Raw genomic sequence first — 18,981 nt, 5'->3', positions numbered from 1 at the left:
AAGATTATGCAAAATGCATATGAACATATATTATTCTATTCATAACCTACTCCATGATTATTACAACAGACAATATAACCATTTTTTTCCTAGGGAGAATTGCATTTGCAGTTTCTACACAATGCTCAAGCAAAGTGACTTGCCCAAGCATTTCTGAAATTTTAGCCCTTGAAATGAATATTATATGATCAAGAGACAGATTGTGGTTCATTTTCTTACAATGATTAATACCTTGCTTTACAAGAAGTCTAACTGAAGCCAAGGGTGTAAGATGCTACTCAATTTGTTAGAGCATGATAATCCGACTTTAAATTTGTGAATTAGTTGTAATAATTTTTAGAAGGAAAAAACAAATTCTCACACAGTTATCAGAGCTGATGAGGTGGTATTCAGATGTTAGCTGGCAGAAGAGAAGAGATGGGGTTAGGTCACCAGACCAGGCGAAAATGTGAGACCTGAGTAGGTCTGTTAATACTGCAGGCGCTTAAGTGTTTTGAGATGAAAAGAAATAGAATTTGAAAAGACTGTGAAATGGTAACAAAAATCAAGCAACTTCCATTGGTCTTGTCCCCAAGGAAGTGTCTGAAGCTGCAACAGGAGTACATGTTGTACCAATAAATTAAAAACCAGCAGGATCTTATTAAAGGGAAAAAGGCAAAATACCACATTTATTGTGAATACAGAAAGAATCATAGTAAGCAGTTAGTTACAGCTGTAACATTCCATTCAATCTCATCTTTATTCACTCATTCATTCATACAAACACACACACACACACACAGGTTCTGCAAGGTTGTTATCATAGTAAGCAGTTAGTTATAGCTGTAACATTCCATTCAATCTCATCTTTATTCACTCATTCATTCATACAAACACACACACACACACACAGAGGTTCTGCAAGGTTGTCATCATAGTTACCAGCCTTAGAGTTGCTCATGCCAAGCCACTGGCCAGGTGGCCTGGACATGAGGAGGGAGCAGGGCCTTGTCAGATGCTTATCTGATGCTCCTGGAAGTTGGTTTGCAGAATCAGACCCCAAAGTTCTCACTTTTTAGAGTCTCTTTTTATAGGAATTTCTTCCTAGGCCAGTCTGTGGGAATTGCTTCATCATGCTGTTGCTGAATCAATCAGCAGATGGCACATTCCTGACGGCTCCGTGCTGCTAGATGTTATCTTGTTCTTTGGTTCTCCCATTCTTGAGGCTGTTGGGTGGATTCCAGTCTGCCCTCCGGGGGTCCTCTGGTTATTTCCACTTGACGCCTTCTTCAGCCGATGGACACTGGATTCTTAGGCTGGCACCTCCCTGATCATTCAGTTATTATCCACACCAAGCATCCATCCACATACATCCTCTATCTCTATTTTAATCACAATTGTTAATACAACAAAAGGGCGGGGAGTCTCTGGGTGCTGTGTCTGTTGTTAGAGTATTGCTTTGAGTCTCTCTCTGTGAATTGCTTTGAGAACAGACTCTGTCTTAGAATGTACTAACGCAATTAGCAGCTTGCAAGTTTCACATACAGAGGGAGAGAAACAGTACCAAAAACCAAGAGACCTCTTAATTAGTAATACCCTGGAATTTAAACTATGGGGAATCAAACTCATTTGTGATTTTAATACAGAACTTCTTTAATATGATCCAACATAATAAGTACATTGTGTTCAGCAAATACAGAATCTATTTCACAACCTGAAAATCTACTTTGAACAAACAATAGGCCTACTAACCAATCAAGTGGAACAAATTACAACTGTCAACATCATAGCAGCTGTACTAACTTGGTTATTTAGCATGACCCTACAGCAGAAGAGAAATTAGATGTTCTGATAACATTTAGAAAAGTTAAAGTGATCAGCAGTCTGGCTTGGCAAACAGCATAAACTATAGAATGAAGAGGCCTTCTAGAGAGGCCTTCTCAGAAATATAGCTAAACTCCCGTGCTAGCAGCACCCAAGAAAAGAAAAACATCATTGCACAGTTACTAGCTAATTACTGCTCTTGTGTAATTTCTAAGCAATACACGTTTGTTGATGGTGAAATCTTTTCCCAGTATCTTGAAAGACATAGTGGAACTGATATATAATCGCTGATCAAATTTTGTTTTCATCAAAGGAAGGTTTTGAGAGCCACCTGTGTGATCTTCTCAGTGCTATCATCTGGGGGGGAAAAGTATGTTATTTAAATATACAGTATATATCTAAAGCAGCATCTATCCCTTTCTCTAGACACCCTTTGGCAATTTTAAATATTGAGGTGGATCTGCTATGGAGGGGACTACAACTCCCATCAGTCCCCTCCCCAGTGCACTTCCTCGGACCAGATAAGCAGAAGTAGGCTCTGCCTGGGAGTGGGAAGGGTATGATGGCAGCAGGGAGCTGGGGAGAATGATGGGCAGAGCTGCATGTGGAACAGGCTTATAACTGCTTCTCATCACATCTGAGTACAGATCTGTGCAGGACTTATGGGGGAGCAGCAGTGACTGGGGAAGAAACCAGTGCAGAGAGTGGTTGCCATCTGTCCAGTTTTCATCCAGACAGTCCAGGTTTCAACTTGTATGTCCGGGTGCCATTTGACAAGCCCTGATGTCCTGTTTTTTTGACCTGTGGCAACCCTTAGCGAAAGGAAGGAAGTAGTGCAGCAGCCACTGCTGCCTCAAATGCCAAGCTGTTCATGTGGCTTGCAATGGCATGTGGCATGAAGGGGGGAGTCTGGGGGGGAAGAAGGGGAGAAGGGGGTGGAGAAGAGTTGGAACAGGATTGAGGCCTCGAGGGAGGAGGCGGAGCAGGGGCAGGGTCTTGGGGCAGGGGTGTGGTCTCAGGGGGTCCTGTGCCATTACAAAGGTGGCAACCCTAGAGAGGGGCCCCAGAGACAGACCTTAAGTGAGCCTGCTTCAAAACCCGCACATACTTATTTGCCTGAATAGAGACTGGACTGGAGAGGGCCATCCATGCACCAGGCCTGAAGAGCCCAGACTTTCTATTGGACTGCCCCAAATTGGATCCGCTATTGCTCACTTTGAACTGTAACTGTTCAAACCTCTATACCTAGGGTATTTGCAACCTTTCTCCATTCCTGCCAGCCCTCATAAAAACCTTTCCCTCAACCATGTGTCCGAGTGGTTATTGGGACCCCGAGCCAACAAGACTTGGTGCTGAAGCACCTACAGAGGGTGTCTCCAAGACGCAGTACCCCAAGCACGCTACTGGCATACTAGGGAGTTGGGGTACAGAGTAAGCCCAATACATACAATACAGTCATAAAATAGACCCCTTCTGTCATCCCCACTTTCAACAGTTAATAATCATATCCACAGCAATCAGCAATAATCCAGCAGCAAAGTCACAGTGAATAGCTTTAAGATCTCCCACTAGAGCCTTTGCATTCATTCACAGGTAGGGAACACAAAGGCCTTGCAGCCAGGGAAAGGTAATATTGTTATTTTTGAATTTCATACCCACTGTTGGCAGCTCAGTGAGTGGCTCAGAATACCTTAGAACTGCACTGTGCGCATCATTCATTGACAGCTATTTGAAGAGGGCGACAAATCACGGCCTTGACTCCTCCCTGCCCTTCCCCAGCCCTCTGGGGTCTTTATGTCTTCCTACCCCCTTTCTGGGTCACACTGAGAGAGTAGTCTCTACACTTCCCCTAACCTCAGTGACTGCATTGTGATAGCCCCTTGCATAGGCCATAGAGGAAGGGTGGGGAGGCCTATGCGAAGGACTGTCACAGTCTAGCCTACATGGATAAGGAAGGAATAGAATAAGAAAGCCAGGCATGGCTTCTTATATGCTGGATATTCTCCCTGGGGAGCTGCAGTCCACCAAAACTCCATTAACTTTACAATTGTGACTTACACTGCATGGGTTTTATTGCACAGATGAACAGTAGCTGTTCCCTGCTAGGACTGTCCTACTTTCGCATGATTCAATTGTTACCTCAGAGCTTTCGTTTGTTGGTGCTCCTGGCTGCAGATGTTGTTTCCAGTTCTTTCATTTCTGCTAGTTTGTCTGTGACAATTATCTGCAGATGATAAAAGCCAAAGTTAAGATCTTGAAGTATATTCAGAAAGCTGCAAAATATACAAAGCTCTGACCACAGGCTCTGCAATATAATAGATAATACTTATCGCCAAAAAACAGGCAGCAGAGCAGCCAGTCAGCTTTCGCGTGCACTAATATGATCACACCGTAAAAACTGAAAAGAGGATACTGTTGCACTGACGGATAATTTCGCCAATTACATTTCTTTTCAGTTACCATATTTTCCCACATGAATACTTCTTTGATTCTGTTAAAAGGGTTTTCTTGGATCTGGGCTTTACAATTAAAACAAAATTGGTAGCCATGCTTTTCGGATAAAATAGAAAGCAAAATAGAAACAAATGCAAATCAAGGAAGGCTGTATTGGCTCAGATGCGCCTTGTGTTCCAGATGATTTGCAGCCTGTCATCCATGCAGAGTAAAACAAAAATCACCCCAGTGTGGGGAAATCTTCTAGTGGTGTAAAGAGGACATAATAGCTACTATGCTGCCCCATTCCTCTGGCCACTGTAAAGGGCACAGTCCGGGGAGAAGAGACCTGGCAGGGACTTCACTTAGCCTTGGTATCACATCGCTGCCATAGCCCCCTTGATAGTCCTTGGAGCAGTGCTTAGGATGCTGTAATTTATGCCAGGGGGCTGACCTGGTACACAGCTGGCCCAGGTCGGGATGGAGGTTGCACAAGTATTTTAAAGTATCTGTGTAGTGCGTGCTCCTTGGCTGCAGCTGAGAATCTGGGCCATTAATATTGAAATCATTTAACTTATGTTTATAGTATGAATGCTTGCTGGTGACATGCCTTTGCTCTCAAGTTACCAAAAGGAAATAAAAAACTGTGATGAAATAAACTACTGATAAATGAGATGAATGCCACAAGAAATCAGGTAGCAGCAGCTCTGCTTATGATGTCTTACCAGCTAGTCATTTTGATGGGGGATGGGGTGTAGATAGCTAGTAAAAGTTACGATTTCTGTGTGCTGCATCGTTTCAACTTCTATCACTTGGCACTTTGTAGAGGGTGCTGCCATTTTCTGAGGCAGAGAGGATACAGCATGTTACAGAGCAGACTCAGGCCAAAATACTCAGACTTAGGTGAATATTCACACTTTAGGCACCTATATAAGTGGCCTGATTTTTTGAGTTGTTGAGTGCCTGCAGTTTGCTAGAACACAACAAGGGAATGGGCCTTATGTTCTCAGAGAGACTTTACTTACGTTCCTTCCTGTTTTGCTTTGGCCCTTCGTCTAAAAGGACGTCCATTTTTATGAAACTGTTGTGGACCAGTTTAGATGCTGGTAGATTTTTACTTATCAACAAAAATGGCACAAGAGGATTTACTCTCCACTGCGAAGGCCAACATAAGGTCTAGACATCACCTGAGTTCTACATAAATCCGCTAAACAATACATTTAAAAGGTAGAGAAGGGGTGAATTTTGCTCACAGTGATCTTCATATCTACAAAGCAGTGGTGGAAGTGTATTCATTTCCACAGAATGAAAAGAGAAGGCTACTATTACACATTTCTCAAGTCAAGATTTTTGCCATAGAAACTTGATAATTATGCTAATTAGTACAAAGTAATTTGCTTTAGAGTAGCAGCAATAAATGATGAAAGATTAAAAAGGGCAGCCATTTGGCTAGATAACAAGGCTTATTTATGAGTTTACATCCTAAAGATAAAAGTGTGTCATTAAAGCTGTACATCATATCATTGTTTTGTCTCTATGTTCTAGTGAGTAAACTATTATGAGAATATGATCAAGTAGGCTTCATGCACAGATAAGCACCTTGTTGTGCCCAAAAAGCAGATCCTTGTATGAGTAATGGCATTGTTGTATTTTTCCTGATAAACCTCAGTCCTGACACAAGTTTAATTACAGGCTGGGCAAAAATTCAGCTCAATTTCTTTCTGCATCATTAACTGTCAGCAAAATGACTTCAGATTTATTAGGCTTCTCTAATCTATCATTGACTCTGTGGTCAAACTGAAACCCCTTGGGGTCCAAACCAGCCTGAGCTCCAAATCAACAGAAATGGAAGCACTAGTGTATCTGCCCAATGGAAGGTCTTCTCTTGAGGAGGATGTTTCCACTTTCCTGCGGGAAGATTGTTCAGTAGACACAGAGTACCTCATAGCAGCTCTCTTCCTATATGTGGAGCTTGCAGTGTGAGGCGAAGGTTCTTCCCCACTGAATAGAATAGCAGTGAGATAGAAAAGAATTCAAAAGAGTTCATGGCCTGGATTCACTGAGCTTCCCTTGGCTGCTGACAGTAAAGGACATGAGTTCTAGGGCTGGAATAACTCCCATGGGCTCCTAAGCAGTGCATGGGCTTCACAAGCAGTGTGAAAAGCACAGAGTTTGTATAGCGCACTCCACTCCCTTTTGGCTGTTCCTGAGGGGTAGGTTGGTGTGGTGTTTTAGCTTCTGAGACTTAACCAAACTTTCACCAGAATAAACTGGCCTGTAGCTGAGCCAGCATCCATGACTCATGACTTTTCAGGGCTTGGAAGATAGGAGGGAGAGGTCCAGATGATCTTCTGACATACACCAGTTTTATACAAGTGTAACTGCATTTACTTTACTAGATTCTACACTTGATTTACACTGTTGTAAAAGAGGGAAGAATCTTGGATTTTTTTTAGTATTTACTAGACACTGTAATCACTGTCTCGTGATACTAGCATTTAGTGACACAGCGGATAAATAACCTAACTTTTCAAAGAGTCTGGAAAACTTTCTTTGTGATCTCCCCTTTCTGTACTTCTGCTGGTAGGCAATAGAGGCCAAGAGCTTTCTTACTTTTCATGTTGCTCAATCCTTCTTCAGTGTCTTCTTCTAGGACTGGTACCCCTAGACCAGTGATAAGCTGCCAAAATCTTAACAACCGGTTCCCTCCTCACCCCACGAGGGGGTTGTGGCCCACCCCCGCCCCCTGGGACTCCTGCCCCATCCAACCCCCCGCATTCCTTGACGCCCCACTCGGCACCCCTGCCCCATCTACCCCCCTCCCCGTCCCCTGACTGCCCCCAGAACCGGGCAGGAGGGTCTCGTGGGCCACTGTAGTGGGTGCCCACCCCGCCCCTAAGAGCCAGAGGGACCTGCCGGGGTGAGATAGGGAATCCCAGCGGTGCTTACCTGGGGCAGCTCCCAGGAAGCATCCGGCAGGTCCCTCTGGCTCTAGGGGCGGGGGAGCATAGCTAGGGGGGAACAGGAGGAGCAGCCGCTCCCCCCACTGATCACATCAAAAGTGGCACCTTAGGTGCCAACTCCCTGGGTGCTCTGGGGCTGGAGCCCCCACGGGGAAAATTTGGTGGGTGCAGAGCACCCACCAGCAGCTCCCTGCCCCACCCCCACCCCAGCTCATCTCACGTCTGCTCCGCCTCCTCCCCTGAACGCGCCGCCCTGCTCTGCTTCTCTCTCCCCACCACCAGCTTCCCGCAAATCAGCTGTTCATGCGGGAAGCCAGGGAGGGCTGAGACGCAGGCGGCGGCTTCGTTCTCAGGCCCAGGGTGACGGAGGTGAGCTGGGGCAGGGAGCGGTTCCCCTGCACGCTGCCTCCCTCTCCCCGGGTTACCTGCTGCGGCGCGGGAGACCCTCCTCACGCCCCGCCCCAGCTCACCTCCGCTCCGCCTCCCTGGGCCTAAGCGCGAAGCCGCCGCCTGCTTCTCAGCCCGCCCTGGCTTCCTGCGCGAACAGCTGATTCGCAGGAAGCCGGGGGGGGCGGTGTGGAGAAGCAGAGCGGGGCGGCACGTTCAGGAGAGGAGGCGGAGCGGAGGTGAGCTGGGGCCGGGCGCGGGGCGGGGAGTTGCTGGTGCGGGCTCTGCACCCATCAAATTTTCCCCGTGGGTGCTCCAGCCCCAGAGCACCCACGGAGTCAGCACCTAAGGCGCCACTTTTGGCTGGTGTTTAAATTTAGAAGCCCTTTTAGAACCGGTTCTCCCTCACAGGACAACCAGTTCTAAAAAGGCTTCTAAATTTAACAACCGGTTCTAGCGAACGGGTGTGAACCGGCTCCAGCTCACCACTGCCCTAGACCCAGCTTTGGTTTTATCATACACCATTGTTCTCTTCGATTATCTTCATTCATAAACTTTTCATTAGTAATAATAAGCCTTAAGTAGCAATAATAATTAGGGCTGTCAGTTAATCACAGTTAACTCATGCAAATAACTCAAAAAAAGTAATCACAATTAATCGCAGTTTTAATCACATTGTTGAACAACAGAATACCAAATGAAATTTATTAACTATTTTGAATGTTTTTATACATTTTCAAATATATTGATTTTAATTATAACACAGAGAACAGTGTACAGTGATCATTTATATTATTATTTTTATTACAAGTATTTGCATTGTAAAAATGATAAAAGAAATAGTATTTTTCAATTCACCTCATACAAGTACTGTAGTGCAATCTCTTTATCATGAAAGTACAACTTACAAATGTAGATTTTTTTGTTATATAACTGCACTCAGAAACAAAACAATGTAAAACTTTAGAGCCAACTAGTCTACTTAGTCCTACTTCTTGTTCAGCCAATCACTAAGACAAACAAGTTTGTTTACATTTACAGGAGATAATGCTGCCCACTTCTTATTGACAATGTCACCTGAAAGTGAAAACAGGTGTTCGCATGGCAAGGTGTTGTAGCCGGCATTGCAAGGTATTTATGTGCTAGGTATGCTAAATATTCCTATGCCCCTTCATGCTTTGGCCACCATTCCAGAGGACATGCTTCCATGCTGATGACGCTCGTTAAAAAAATAATGAGTTAATTAAATTTGAGACTGAACTTCTTGGGGGAGAATTGTATGTCTCCTACTCTGTGTTTTACCCACATTCTGTCATATATTTCATGTTATGGCAGTCTCGGATGACTACCCCAGCATATGTTGTTCCATTTAAGAACACTTTCACTTCAGAAAACGCAAAGAAGGTACCAATGTGAGATTTCTAAAGATAGTGTCAAGGCTGATACCCCACTCTGGCACTTTGAATGCAGAAGGTGGGGGCCCGCAAGGATTTTAAAAAATAATACTTGCCACTCCAGGCTTGTATTAACCTCCCAAGGTTACAGTTTCTCTCTGACCTTGGCTTGGTAAACGCTGCCACCACCCAAATGCAAAACTCCTTTTAGATCCCAGGAAGACGCACTTGGGGATTCCTTCCTGTGGGGTACCCTCAAGCCCTTCCACCACCACCACCCCTCCAGGGAAGAACTGAGAAAGAAAACAAAGGAAATTAGCTGTTGCCACCAGCTAATTAGACAACATATGCACAAACTTCTTAGGACACCAAAATTCAATCATGTTCTTAAAAAAGGTGAATTTTATTAAAACCAAAAGGAAAGAAATCTGGAACTTAGGCTTTTGCTAGATTTTAAAAGAACAATTCCAAAAATCAAGCACCCAAAATAGCTTTCTTGTGGGTTCAGCTTAAAGGTTACAAACAAACAAAAGCATCTGGTGTTAGGACAGAGAAGTCCACAATCCAATGAGAAATAAAAGAAATAACCCTAATCATGTCTTTCTACACATTCCCTAATTTACTTACACATCTGAGGCTTCGGATAAGTAGGTTCAAGGTATGAACTGATAATCTGTAATCATACCAGGCTTAAATATGCTTAAAGCATTGCTTCTCCATGTCCTTGCAGCCCAGAGAGAACAGACAAAGGGAAAGTTTCTTTCCCAATTTGAAAAAGTTCTACCTTCCCATTGGTCTGAGCGATTGGCTGAACAAGAAGTAGGACTGAGTGGACTTGTAGGCTCTAAAGTTTTACACTGTTTTATTTTGAGTGCAATTTTTTGTACATAATTCTACATTTCTAAGTTCAATTTTAATGATAAAGAGATTGCACTACACTACTTGTATTAGGTGAATTGAAAAATACTGTTTCTTTTGTTTCTTTTTTACAGTGCAAATATTTGTAATAAAAATAAATATAAAGTGAGCACTGTACACTATGTATTCTGTGTTGTAATTGATATCAATATATTTGAAAATGTAGAAAACATCCAAAAATATTTAAATAAATGATATTATATTATTGTTTAACAGCACAAGTAATCATGTGATTAATCACAAATAATTTTTTTAATCACTTGACAGCCCTAATAATAATAATGTATTTATTATTTCTATATAATTCTTCCTGTACCACAAATACAAAGCTCATGGAAGTAAGTTTTTTTATGGCTGAAATGAAAAACAATCAAGTGAGGTACATTGCTGTGAACTCTTTTTTATGAGACTTTCCCTTGTAGGAGCAATACTAAAAGGGCAATATCAACGCTGTTTTGCTTCCTTAGCCTGCAGAGCATGCAATGGGCTCACAAATTAAGATTCCCCTGCAAGAATATTTTAGTCTCAGGATTAAATGTGAACTATATGTTGAGTATCAGCAGAATCACCATAGAAATGAAGTAATAGTGCTCAAAGTAGCATAAGAGATAATTAATCCCTTGGGAGCCACAACTCACAGAATGCCCAAGGAACTGTCATTTAACATGAACCCATTATTTTCAATGACTTGGCAAGTCAGTGTGAATCAAAATTTCAGCCTGATACGTGAGAGGTTGCACATAACTCATTACTGTTAATTGTCTCACTTTTGCTGCAAAGATTGCAAATAGCATGACACATATCTGTGACTCTGGGAAAAGTTTCACACATCCTCACTAGATACAAGTTATCTTGCAGCGAGATCAGGAAACACATCCCCTGGCTTCTACTTTTAATTGTTATTAAATTGTCATTAATATTTCCTTTAACGGACACAGTTTCTTATCCTTTTTTTCCTGTATTGCACCTGCAAATGCATGGTCTAGGGCAGGGGTTCTCAAACGGGAGATTGGGACCCCGCAGGGAGTCACGAGGTTATTACATGGAGGGGAGGGATCACGAGCTGTTGGACTCCACCCCAAACCCCGTTTTGTCTCCAGCATTTATAATTCTGTTAAATATATTTAAAAGTGTTTTTACTTTATAAGGGGAGGTTGCACTCAGAGGCTTGCTATGTGAAAGGGGTCACCAGTAGAAAAGTTTGAGAACCACTGGTCTAGGGCATACTCAAAGGTTTCAGTTAATGACGCTGGATTGTTATGGGGCCTGTAGGGAGCCAGGGTGGTTTCCCTCCGAACCAGAGGGTAAAGAGCCACCCTCTCAGCCTGAGTGGACAGGGCCAGACCAAGTTTACGCCAACCCCCGGAAGGGGAGGGGTGGGACAGGAAGTACAAAGGCCGGGGCCCTTTGCCCAGTGAGAGCAGCACCAGGGAGGGAGACAGACACAGGCTGCTCACTCCAGATCCTGCTGCTGAGCCAGGAGAGGCCCGGGGCCAGGAGGAACCTGACCGGGAGGAAGGCCTGTGGCGACCAGGACTGCCAGCCGCTGAGTACCCGGAGGACCTGGAGGGGCCAGGCTGTAACCCGGGCCAGCGTGAGCCCGACACAGACGGGGAGCTGGAGCTGCCAGCAGCGGAATACCCAGACGAGCTGGAGGGACTGGAGAGGCCCGCTGGAGAGACCGGGTAGGAAGTAACCCAGGGGCAGAACTGCACCGTGTGGTGGGTGTATTTGGTCAGCGGGCGCAGATAGTCCCCCGCTGACCCAATGTGGGACCTTCTCCTCCCGCCACGGTCAGGGCCCTGGGCTGGAACGCAGTGGAGTCGGGTGGGCCTGCGTTCCCCTACCCCGGCCAACCCGCCTCAGGTAGCAGAATCGTGCACTGCCGACTTGTGCCGGCGCTCCCTGGCGCTTGAGGGGCGAGCTGCCGACTCCGGCTGGCACACCTTTTCCGCTAATTCCCCAGCGCCCGAAAGGTGTGACTAAGGCCTGGCCGTGGGACCATAGCTCTCCATCGCCCCCTAGGGGCTCGGAGGACCGACTGAAACTTGTCACAGGGCCGTTGTTACTGATTCGTAGATTTTAAGGCTAGAAGTGAATTATCTCCAATCTTGACATCCTGTGTAACACAGGCTATAAAATTTACCCAGTAATTCTTGCATCAAGATTCATAATTTATGGTTGATCTAGGGCATCTCTTTGAGGAAGACGCCCAATCGTCATTTGCTGATCCAAGGGTTGGTGAATTCTTAGAGTTACGCATTTCAATTTTTACTGATTATCACTGATAAATTACCAGGTTTTTTTTATTAAAGGAGTTCAGTTTTTACTGATTTACACCCATTTATCAATTGACTGAGTATTTTTCTAGGTACTTATTTTTGTTAAACACTAAAGTTTTACACAATTGTTGTGTCCTACAGCTCTGAGACTGAAGCAGTTCCACAGTGTAAAACACAGAACACACATGCATGGGAGGCTGGGAAATCAAATGTTAATATTGTGCTATGAATGGCTCACAAGGATACAGGGCCCACGTATTTCTTTTTGTCCATTTACTGTGGTGCTGAATTTAAACAATCAATCCTCCCCAGATAAAGATGTGCAATGCTCCCTATCCACCCGGATACCTCCTTTAGTGCCAGTCTCCTTCTGGATTTGGATGTACAGGCCTGGATTCCTCTGGATCCCACACAGCCAGTCCTGCTCTTTCTGTGGCTGGCTCCAGACACCCAAAAAATGGCTTCTCCCTCCTCCAGGGACACTAGGGGAGGGCATCTCACTCCCTATTGGTCAGGTTAGCTCTTCTTTCCAGGGTTTCTCTTGTCAATCCTTTGACTCTACCCCTTCCTCTGAGCAGGTATGCCTGCTATCCTTCCCCAAATCAACAGAGGCCCTTGTTTTCCAGATAGTGCCTCTCCTCTCTCCCTCTCAGTTGCCAAGCAGATTGAGTCTGCCCTTGCCCTTCTCCTCGTCCCCCACACTCCCCACCAGGAAGGAGTGTGCCTCTTCTTGAGCTACCAGCACACAGAGCCCCAGGAACCTAGGTAAACTCCTTGGGGGTTACAGATAGATAAGGTAAAACGGTAAACATGTGGCAAAGATGCAAAGCTATGCCTGAATACCAACAAGAAAATCAGTGCTTAGAAATTTTCAAGAGAAGTAAAGACGGGAGTGAAGAGGATGCATTGTGCTGGAAGTACTGCAGCATTAAGGTCAGTGCTCATGCTGACAGAATAAAGGAGCATGTTGAAAGCAAGCAACACACGAAGCTTAAAGAAGAAAGTGAGCTTCGGGATAAACAGTCAATATAAGGAGCTTTCACCAGGGTTTTGATGAAAGAGAGGACACAGCGTGATTGTGTCAATGAATCTGTGCGTGCTCTTTGTTTTGCTGGACAACCGCTTGTTTATAGCAGAAGGGCCTGTTGGTGACTTTGTGTGACAATACTGTCCAGCAGCAAAAACCCTTCCTAATGCAGACAACCTCACTCGTAAGTCAGGAGCGATGGAAGCTCCCTAAATGTGGGAACTGTGCCCCACACCCTCACGCTGCCCCTTTCCCCCATGTCCCTGCCCTTGTGGAGCCCCTTCCCCCTACATTCCACCCCGTGCTGCCCATTCCCCCGATGCCCCACTCCCATAGCGCCACTTCCCCCACCCTCACACCACCCCTTCTCCCATAGCCCCACCCTCGTGCCAGCTCTTCCCCCCAAAACCCTGTCCCCTGCTTGCTCCTCTCTGCCCCTCCCCTCATCGCTCACCCTTATGGCCAGCAAAAAGTGATGAGGCCATGTCCCTCTGGCTCCCCCGTTCTGGCATCCCCGTCGTAAGTATCTGCAAGAGAATGATGATGCTTTCAGATCTAAACTGATTGAAGGAATAGATAGAAATGTGGTGTCTAGTCTGTTTTTTGACTAGATGCTTTGGACTGTCCAATTCTTGGTCTTCTGTTTGCAGGGGTTTTTTTTATTTTAAAGCAAACAGACCCACATTTTTTTGCACTGACGTGACATTCATCCCCTCTGTTTACAGCCGCAGCAATAAATGACATGTTTGAGATGTACCAGCTAACTTGGGAAAATGTAGCCACAACTAACGCACATTCTGCTTCCTACATGGCTAAATTTACACAGGAGATTAAACTCAATCAGAAACCAGAACTGCTGCATATTTCCTGTCCTGCTCATCTGATTATCATTTACTGGCAGCAGATACTGCCACAGAAGAAATGAAAGACGTGAAATCTTGCCTGATTGTGACCTTCAAAACAGGAAGAGGCTCAACATGAGTGAGGACACTTTCATGGGTGGCGGGCATGAGAGGCCAGGGGAGGCAAAGCCTCCCCAAACAGCCAGGCCATCGCCTTTGGCGTGCACCCCGAGGCCCTGCTCCCACTCATTCTCTTCCCCCCTCCCAGGCCCCGCCCTCGCTCTGCCTCTTCCTTCTGCATGGGGGCCTTGGGGAAGGGGGCAAAGAGGCGCTCGTGATGGGCAGACAGTCTCAGGGGAAGGGGCAAGGAGACGCATGCAAGCAGTGAACGGCTCGGGGAGGGGGTGAAGGGGTGTGAGCAGCGGGTGGGGGTCAGGGGGAAGGGGGCGAAGAGGTGCAAGCAGCTTGGTTAACATCCTAGAAGTATCTGCATAGCATGGTTGCAGTTCACCCCTGGTCAAAGCACCAGCCCCAGTTAAACCTTCAGAGCAAGACTTAAGTGGTGCACAAGCCTTTTGTTGATCCTGTGCCCCAGGACAAGTGACTTTATTGTAATTTTCCGTTTCATTTTATGTTTTATGCTTTGTGATATATTCATAATCCATGCTGAAAAGCCATGAGGCTTCACTGAGCTAGCAGTACTCACCAAAAATAAAACAGGGCAAAAATTAAAGTGAGAGCTAATGAAGTAGCTTCCCATGACTCTTGCAAGGCAGTTTTTGCATGGAAGCAGTTTGTTACAATGAAGCAAAATAAAAGGTGCCTAACAGGGCAGGATTTTTTTTAAAACTAGGAAATAGCAGATAAAATATATGACTTTGCTTTCTTTTTTGCCAAGTACTGCAATGTAGCAACTGCTCAGTCAATATCTTATACCAGGGCAATGAAATGAAATCATCAGAAATTCTTGCTCAGGGTGTCTACAGAAAGAACTTCCACAAAAATATAGGGCCACATTCACCGGTTTGCTCTGGCTGCTTTGTACCACTCTAGCAATGCAGAGCAGCCATAAAGCTGGCTTAAACCAGGTTTATGGCTGTGTTGCATCACTCGAGTGGTGCAGAGCACCTCAGCACATCAGTAAATCTGACGCTGCACAGTAGTTCTTCTTTTCTTTCTATTAAAGGTATTATTGGGTTTGCAGAACCAAAGCAGCGAGCTGTATACGCTCTGATGTATGAAATCACTGCACAGAGAATTCTGATAGCTGTGCAATTACTGCTGTGCTCTAGTTGAGATCTATCCTGCTATCAGCCAACCAGGGAAGGAAATTTAAAGGGGCTGCGCAGCCTGAAGGTGAACACTCCCTTGCCCACAGCGCTGATGTGGCACTTCGATGGGGAAAGGCAATGGAGCCCAGAGGGATGAAGTCTGCTTCCTTGCAGTGGCCCATAAGATGGAAGAAAATGAGCCCTACTACACTTGGGAAAGCTAGTTCCACACAGCAGTGGGGTGTGTAGGAACATTCCATGACTTGTGATAAAGATTATGCTGAAATTAGTCCACCCCTAAGATTGTATCAGCTCCCATGCCCTATACAGCTCCAGAGACGGGGAACAGGTGGACCGAACAGAGGGAGTTTCAGGCTAAGACAGGGGTTCTCAAACTTGGGATTGTGATTCCTCAGGGGGGGCCTGAGACTATTACGTGGGGGTCGCAAGCTGTCAGCCTTCAACCCCAAACCCCATTTTTTCTCCAGCATTTATAATAGTACTAAATATAAAAAAGAGGTTTTTAATTTATAAGGGGGGTGGCATTTAGAGGTTTGCTGTGTAAAAGGGGTCACCAATGTAAAAGTTTGAGAACCCCTGGGCTAAGATTTTCAAAGCTGATTCGAGGATTTAGCCTCACAGCTCCCATTAATTTAGTGAGATGCTAAATCAGCATTATGATGTTTAAATAAGGCTTTCCTGCTCTTGGGGATATTTTCATCTGTACAGAGCTTTATGTTATGTGCTGTGCTATATAGTACATCAACACACACACACATACTTGCACAGTGGATATATCCCTGGGCCGCCTGGATGCAAGTTAGTTAGCAGTTTATCCAGAAACTTTCCACCCTTCCCCCTTTTCCTTTACAGGTCATCCCTGGGTGACTTCACCCACCCTCATGAACTTAGCTACCACCTATAAGCCAACAGCTCTGAGATCTAGCTATCTACCCGACCCTTCTTCCTCTGCCCAGTCTCGTATCTATGATTGTATCTCCCACATCTGCTACCAACTAAATCTCCAAGTGCTGAACACAGAAGTCCTGATCTTTCCCCTGAAAACTCCCCTTTCTATCACTATCAAAATCTCCACTATTGTTCCCATTGTGAGGCTTCCATGGTTGGTGCCATATTTGATTCTCCTCTCTTCTCCCTACTAACTCTGGCTATTGTCTGTGCCATATCCTGCTGGTTCTTTCTTTGCAACATCTCAGAACTCAATTCACTTTCAGTTCCTCCCCCTCTGTATCACTCCAATGTTTGTCCATACCTTGGTCTTTGTCTACCTTGGTTACTGCCACATCTTCCCCTCTGTTTCTGCCCCCCAGTCTATCCAAAATGCTACTGCTTAGAATAGCTTTGTCTCCTGCCATTCTAGCCCTGTCATTCCCCTTCACCAGCTTCCCAGCACTTTCTGAATGTTCTTGTCTTAATCTTCAAGTCTTTACACAAAGCTGTTCCTACTCACAACTCTGCTCTCCTCTCTTCCCATCTCCCCACTCCCTCCCTTAGGTCGCTCCAAGCTTCTTAATAACTCCATTTGTATCCTTCCTCCGGGCTGTTCATTCTGAAGGGAACAGTCTACTGCTTCTTGTGCACTATTCACCTCTTTCATTCCCACTTTCTCGGTGACCATTTTAAATAATAAGGCTTAACTCCTCAAAGGCAGCCTCAAAAGTATGATCTGAACCTACTACTAAGGAACTAGCTTATTTGCCATTAAAAAACTAAAACCTGACTGTATTAGTTTGCTACTGCACTTTCATCTAGTGTCCTATAACGTATTTTGCCTGAATTGTGCTATCTAATATAAGAAAGACTAATTACTTTATTTTCACAACACCCTGCGAGGTTAGGAGATAGTATTATCTCCATTTTACATAGAGGGAACTTAGATACAGAGAGATTAATATCAAAAGTATCCACTAAATTTGGGTGCCTAACGTGAGAGGTGAGCATCTGATTTTTCAGGATACTTGGCTTTATGTAGCGCTTTAAATGCTCAAAATGCAACTGCCTTTGACTTCAGCTGCAGTTGTGAGTGCTCAACGCTTCCACAAATCAGACCCCCATGGTCTCAAGTCAGGCACCCAGAAAATGAGTTAGTGACTAGCTGTGAAAAATTTTGGTTTAAGTGACTTGACAGGCATCTCTTAGGAACAGTGTGTCAAAGCAGGGATATAATCCAGTTCTCCGGGGCAGAACTCAGCTGCCTTAATCATGAAACGTAGGAGAGACAGGCTTCCTGCTCTCAATTCTGGAGCCTGGGCCTGGATCTGGACTTTGCATGGCACCCAGCAGCCTGAAACTGCAATTGCATGGAACACCCTTCTCAGCCCTGATCTGGAGTATGCCCAGTGCATACAGACTTATCACAGATTTTAGCTGTTAAACTCTAGCAAATCTAGAGCTTGTGACCTGTGATTTTTCACTTGGCCAAATTTGGATGGATTTTAACAGGGCTGGCAAGGCATGTCCCTGACACAAATGCAACTCCCCTTCCAAATTTCAAGTCAGGCATTCTCTAGAAAAGGTCACCAGAATTATTTAACCTTTTCAAAACAATGTATTTTCCTAAGCCTCTTTCATGGAAATGGATGCACTGTTTTAACTGAACTACAAACAAACAAAATAGCCTTCTGAGGCAGACAGCTGGCCTGGATCATTTCAGACCAAATGGCAAAGGTTGGCAAAGTTATAAGCAACTGAAAACAGGGTCTTATAATGAGCAATGTCAGGAAATCTTAATAATAGGCAGTACTACCAGCCCCACTTATAACAATTAGCCAGCGGAAATGTTAGCACTGACTTCAATGGGAACAAGAATGGGCCTTAGACTGGTATAACTCCTATTTAAATCAATGGGAGTAAGATACATAAATACTTTTGAGGATCTGGGCCTTAGTACCCATCTTCAAATATGTGTGCATATGTACCTGTAACTTTACTCATATGAGTAGTGCCACTGAAATGGGAATAGTCGCTTGTAAGCCAATTTTAAGTATTTTCAAGGAAAAAAGTCTTAGATTGACATCTTGTTCAGGAGTTAAAACTACTTTCCCCTGTTACCCATTTCTCTCTGTACACAGTGACTGGTGTTCAAATAATGCCTGTGATAATAATATCAATAATGCAGATATATATTAATAATAATAAACACTTGCAGATATATATTTCATGGTATTTATTGCATGCTGATGCTTTTTTCTTTGCTGCATCAGTCTGCAGTCCCTGTCTTAGTCCGCTTGCTAGACAATTAATCTAGCTGGCTCATTGGAGAAAAACAAACAATTCAGTTAAAATACTTTCCAAACACAAACACAATTTAAATGACAATAAGTGTAGGACATATTGAGAAATAACAGGGTTTTTGTTTGTTTAGAAAATAGAACTTCCTTATGTGTATAACAAATAATGCCACAGACTATTCCACACAGAAGAATTTAGCAATCAAATGTACTTTTCATTGTTTATGCTCTTTTATTACTTTTACTTTTTTTGCCTTTCAGTTTGCACAATGAATATAGACTAGTCAATTTCAATTCTGTTTGTGGTCTGTTTGGAGTCCATTTCAGTTTCTCAGGCCCTAGCCCAATTCTACAATATTTGGATTGCAAACCCTGCAGATGATGTATATTTGCTTTTCTAAAATCTCTCT

At 44.5% G+C, this 18,981-nt stretch overlaps 1 protein-coding gene across 7 annotated transcripts in view; it reads right to left on the bottom strand.

Annotated features, from left to right (window-relative positions):
- Positions 1-644: 644 nt before the first annotated feature.
- Positions 645-18,981, bottom strand: part of MYOM2 (myomesin 2) — a 141,337-nt gene continuing 123,000 nt past the window's right edge. For 3 of the 7 annotated variants that reach the window (XM_074947781.1, XM_074947782.1, XM_074947783.1), the window contains 3 exons: positions 13,662-13,734; positions 3,943-4,027; positions 645-2,160 (listed from right to left, as the gene is read on the bottom strand). In XM_074947781.1, the coding sequence (XP_074803882.1) occupies positions 3,944-4,027; positions 13,662-13,734 (157 nt within the window). In that variant the 3' untranslated portion in view covers positions 645-2,160; position 3,943. Of the gene's footprint in view, positions 2,161-3,942; positions 4,028-13,661; positions 13,735-18,981 lie in introns of those variants that run through there. The other 4 variants (XM_074947787.1, XM_074947789.1, XM_074947784.1 and 1 more) reach the window with 3 other exon arrangements.

This window comes from Natator depressus, chromosome 3 (assembly GCF_965152275.1).
Source record: "Natator depressus isolate rNatDep1 chromosome 3, rNatDep2.hap1, whole genome shotgun sequence".
Taxonomy (NCBI): Eukaryota; Metazoa; Chordata; order Testudines; family Cheloniidae; genus Natator; species Natator depressus.
Note: the sequence above shows the minus strand (reverse complement) of the source record. Positions and strands in the feature narration are given on the sequence as shown.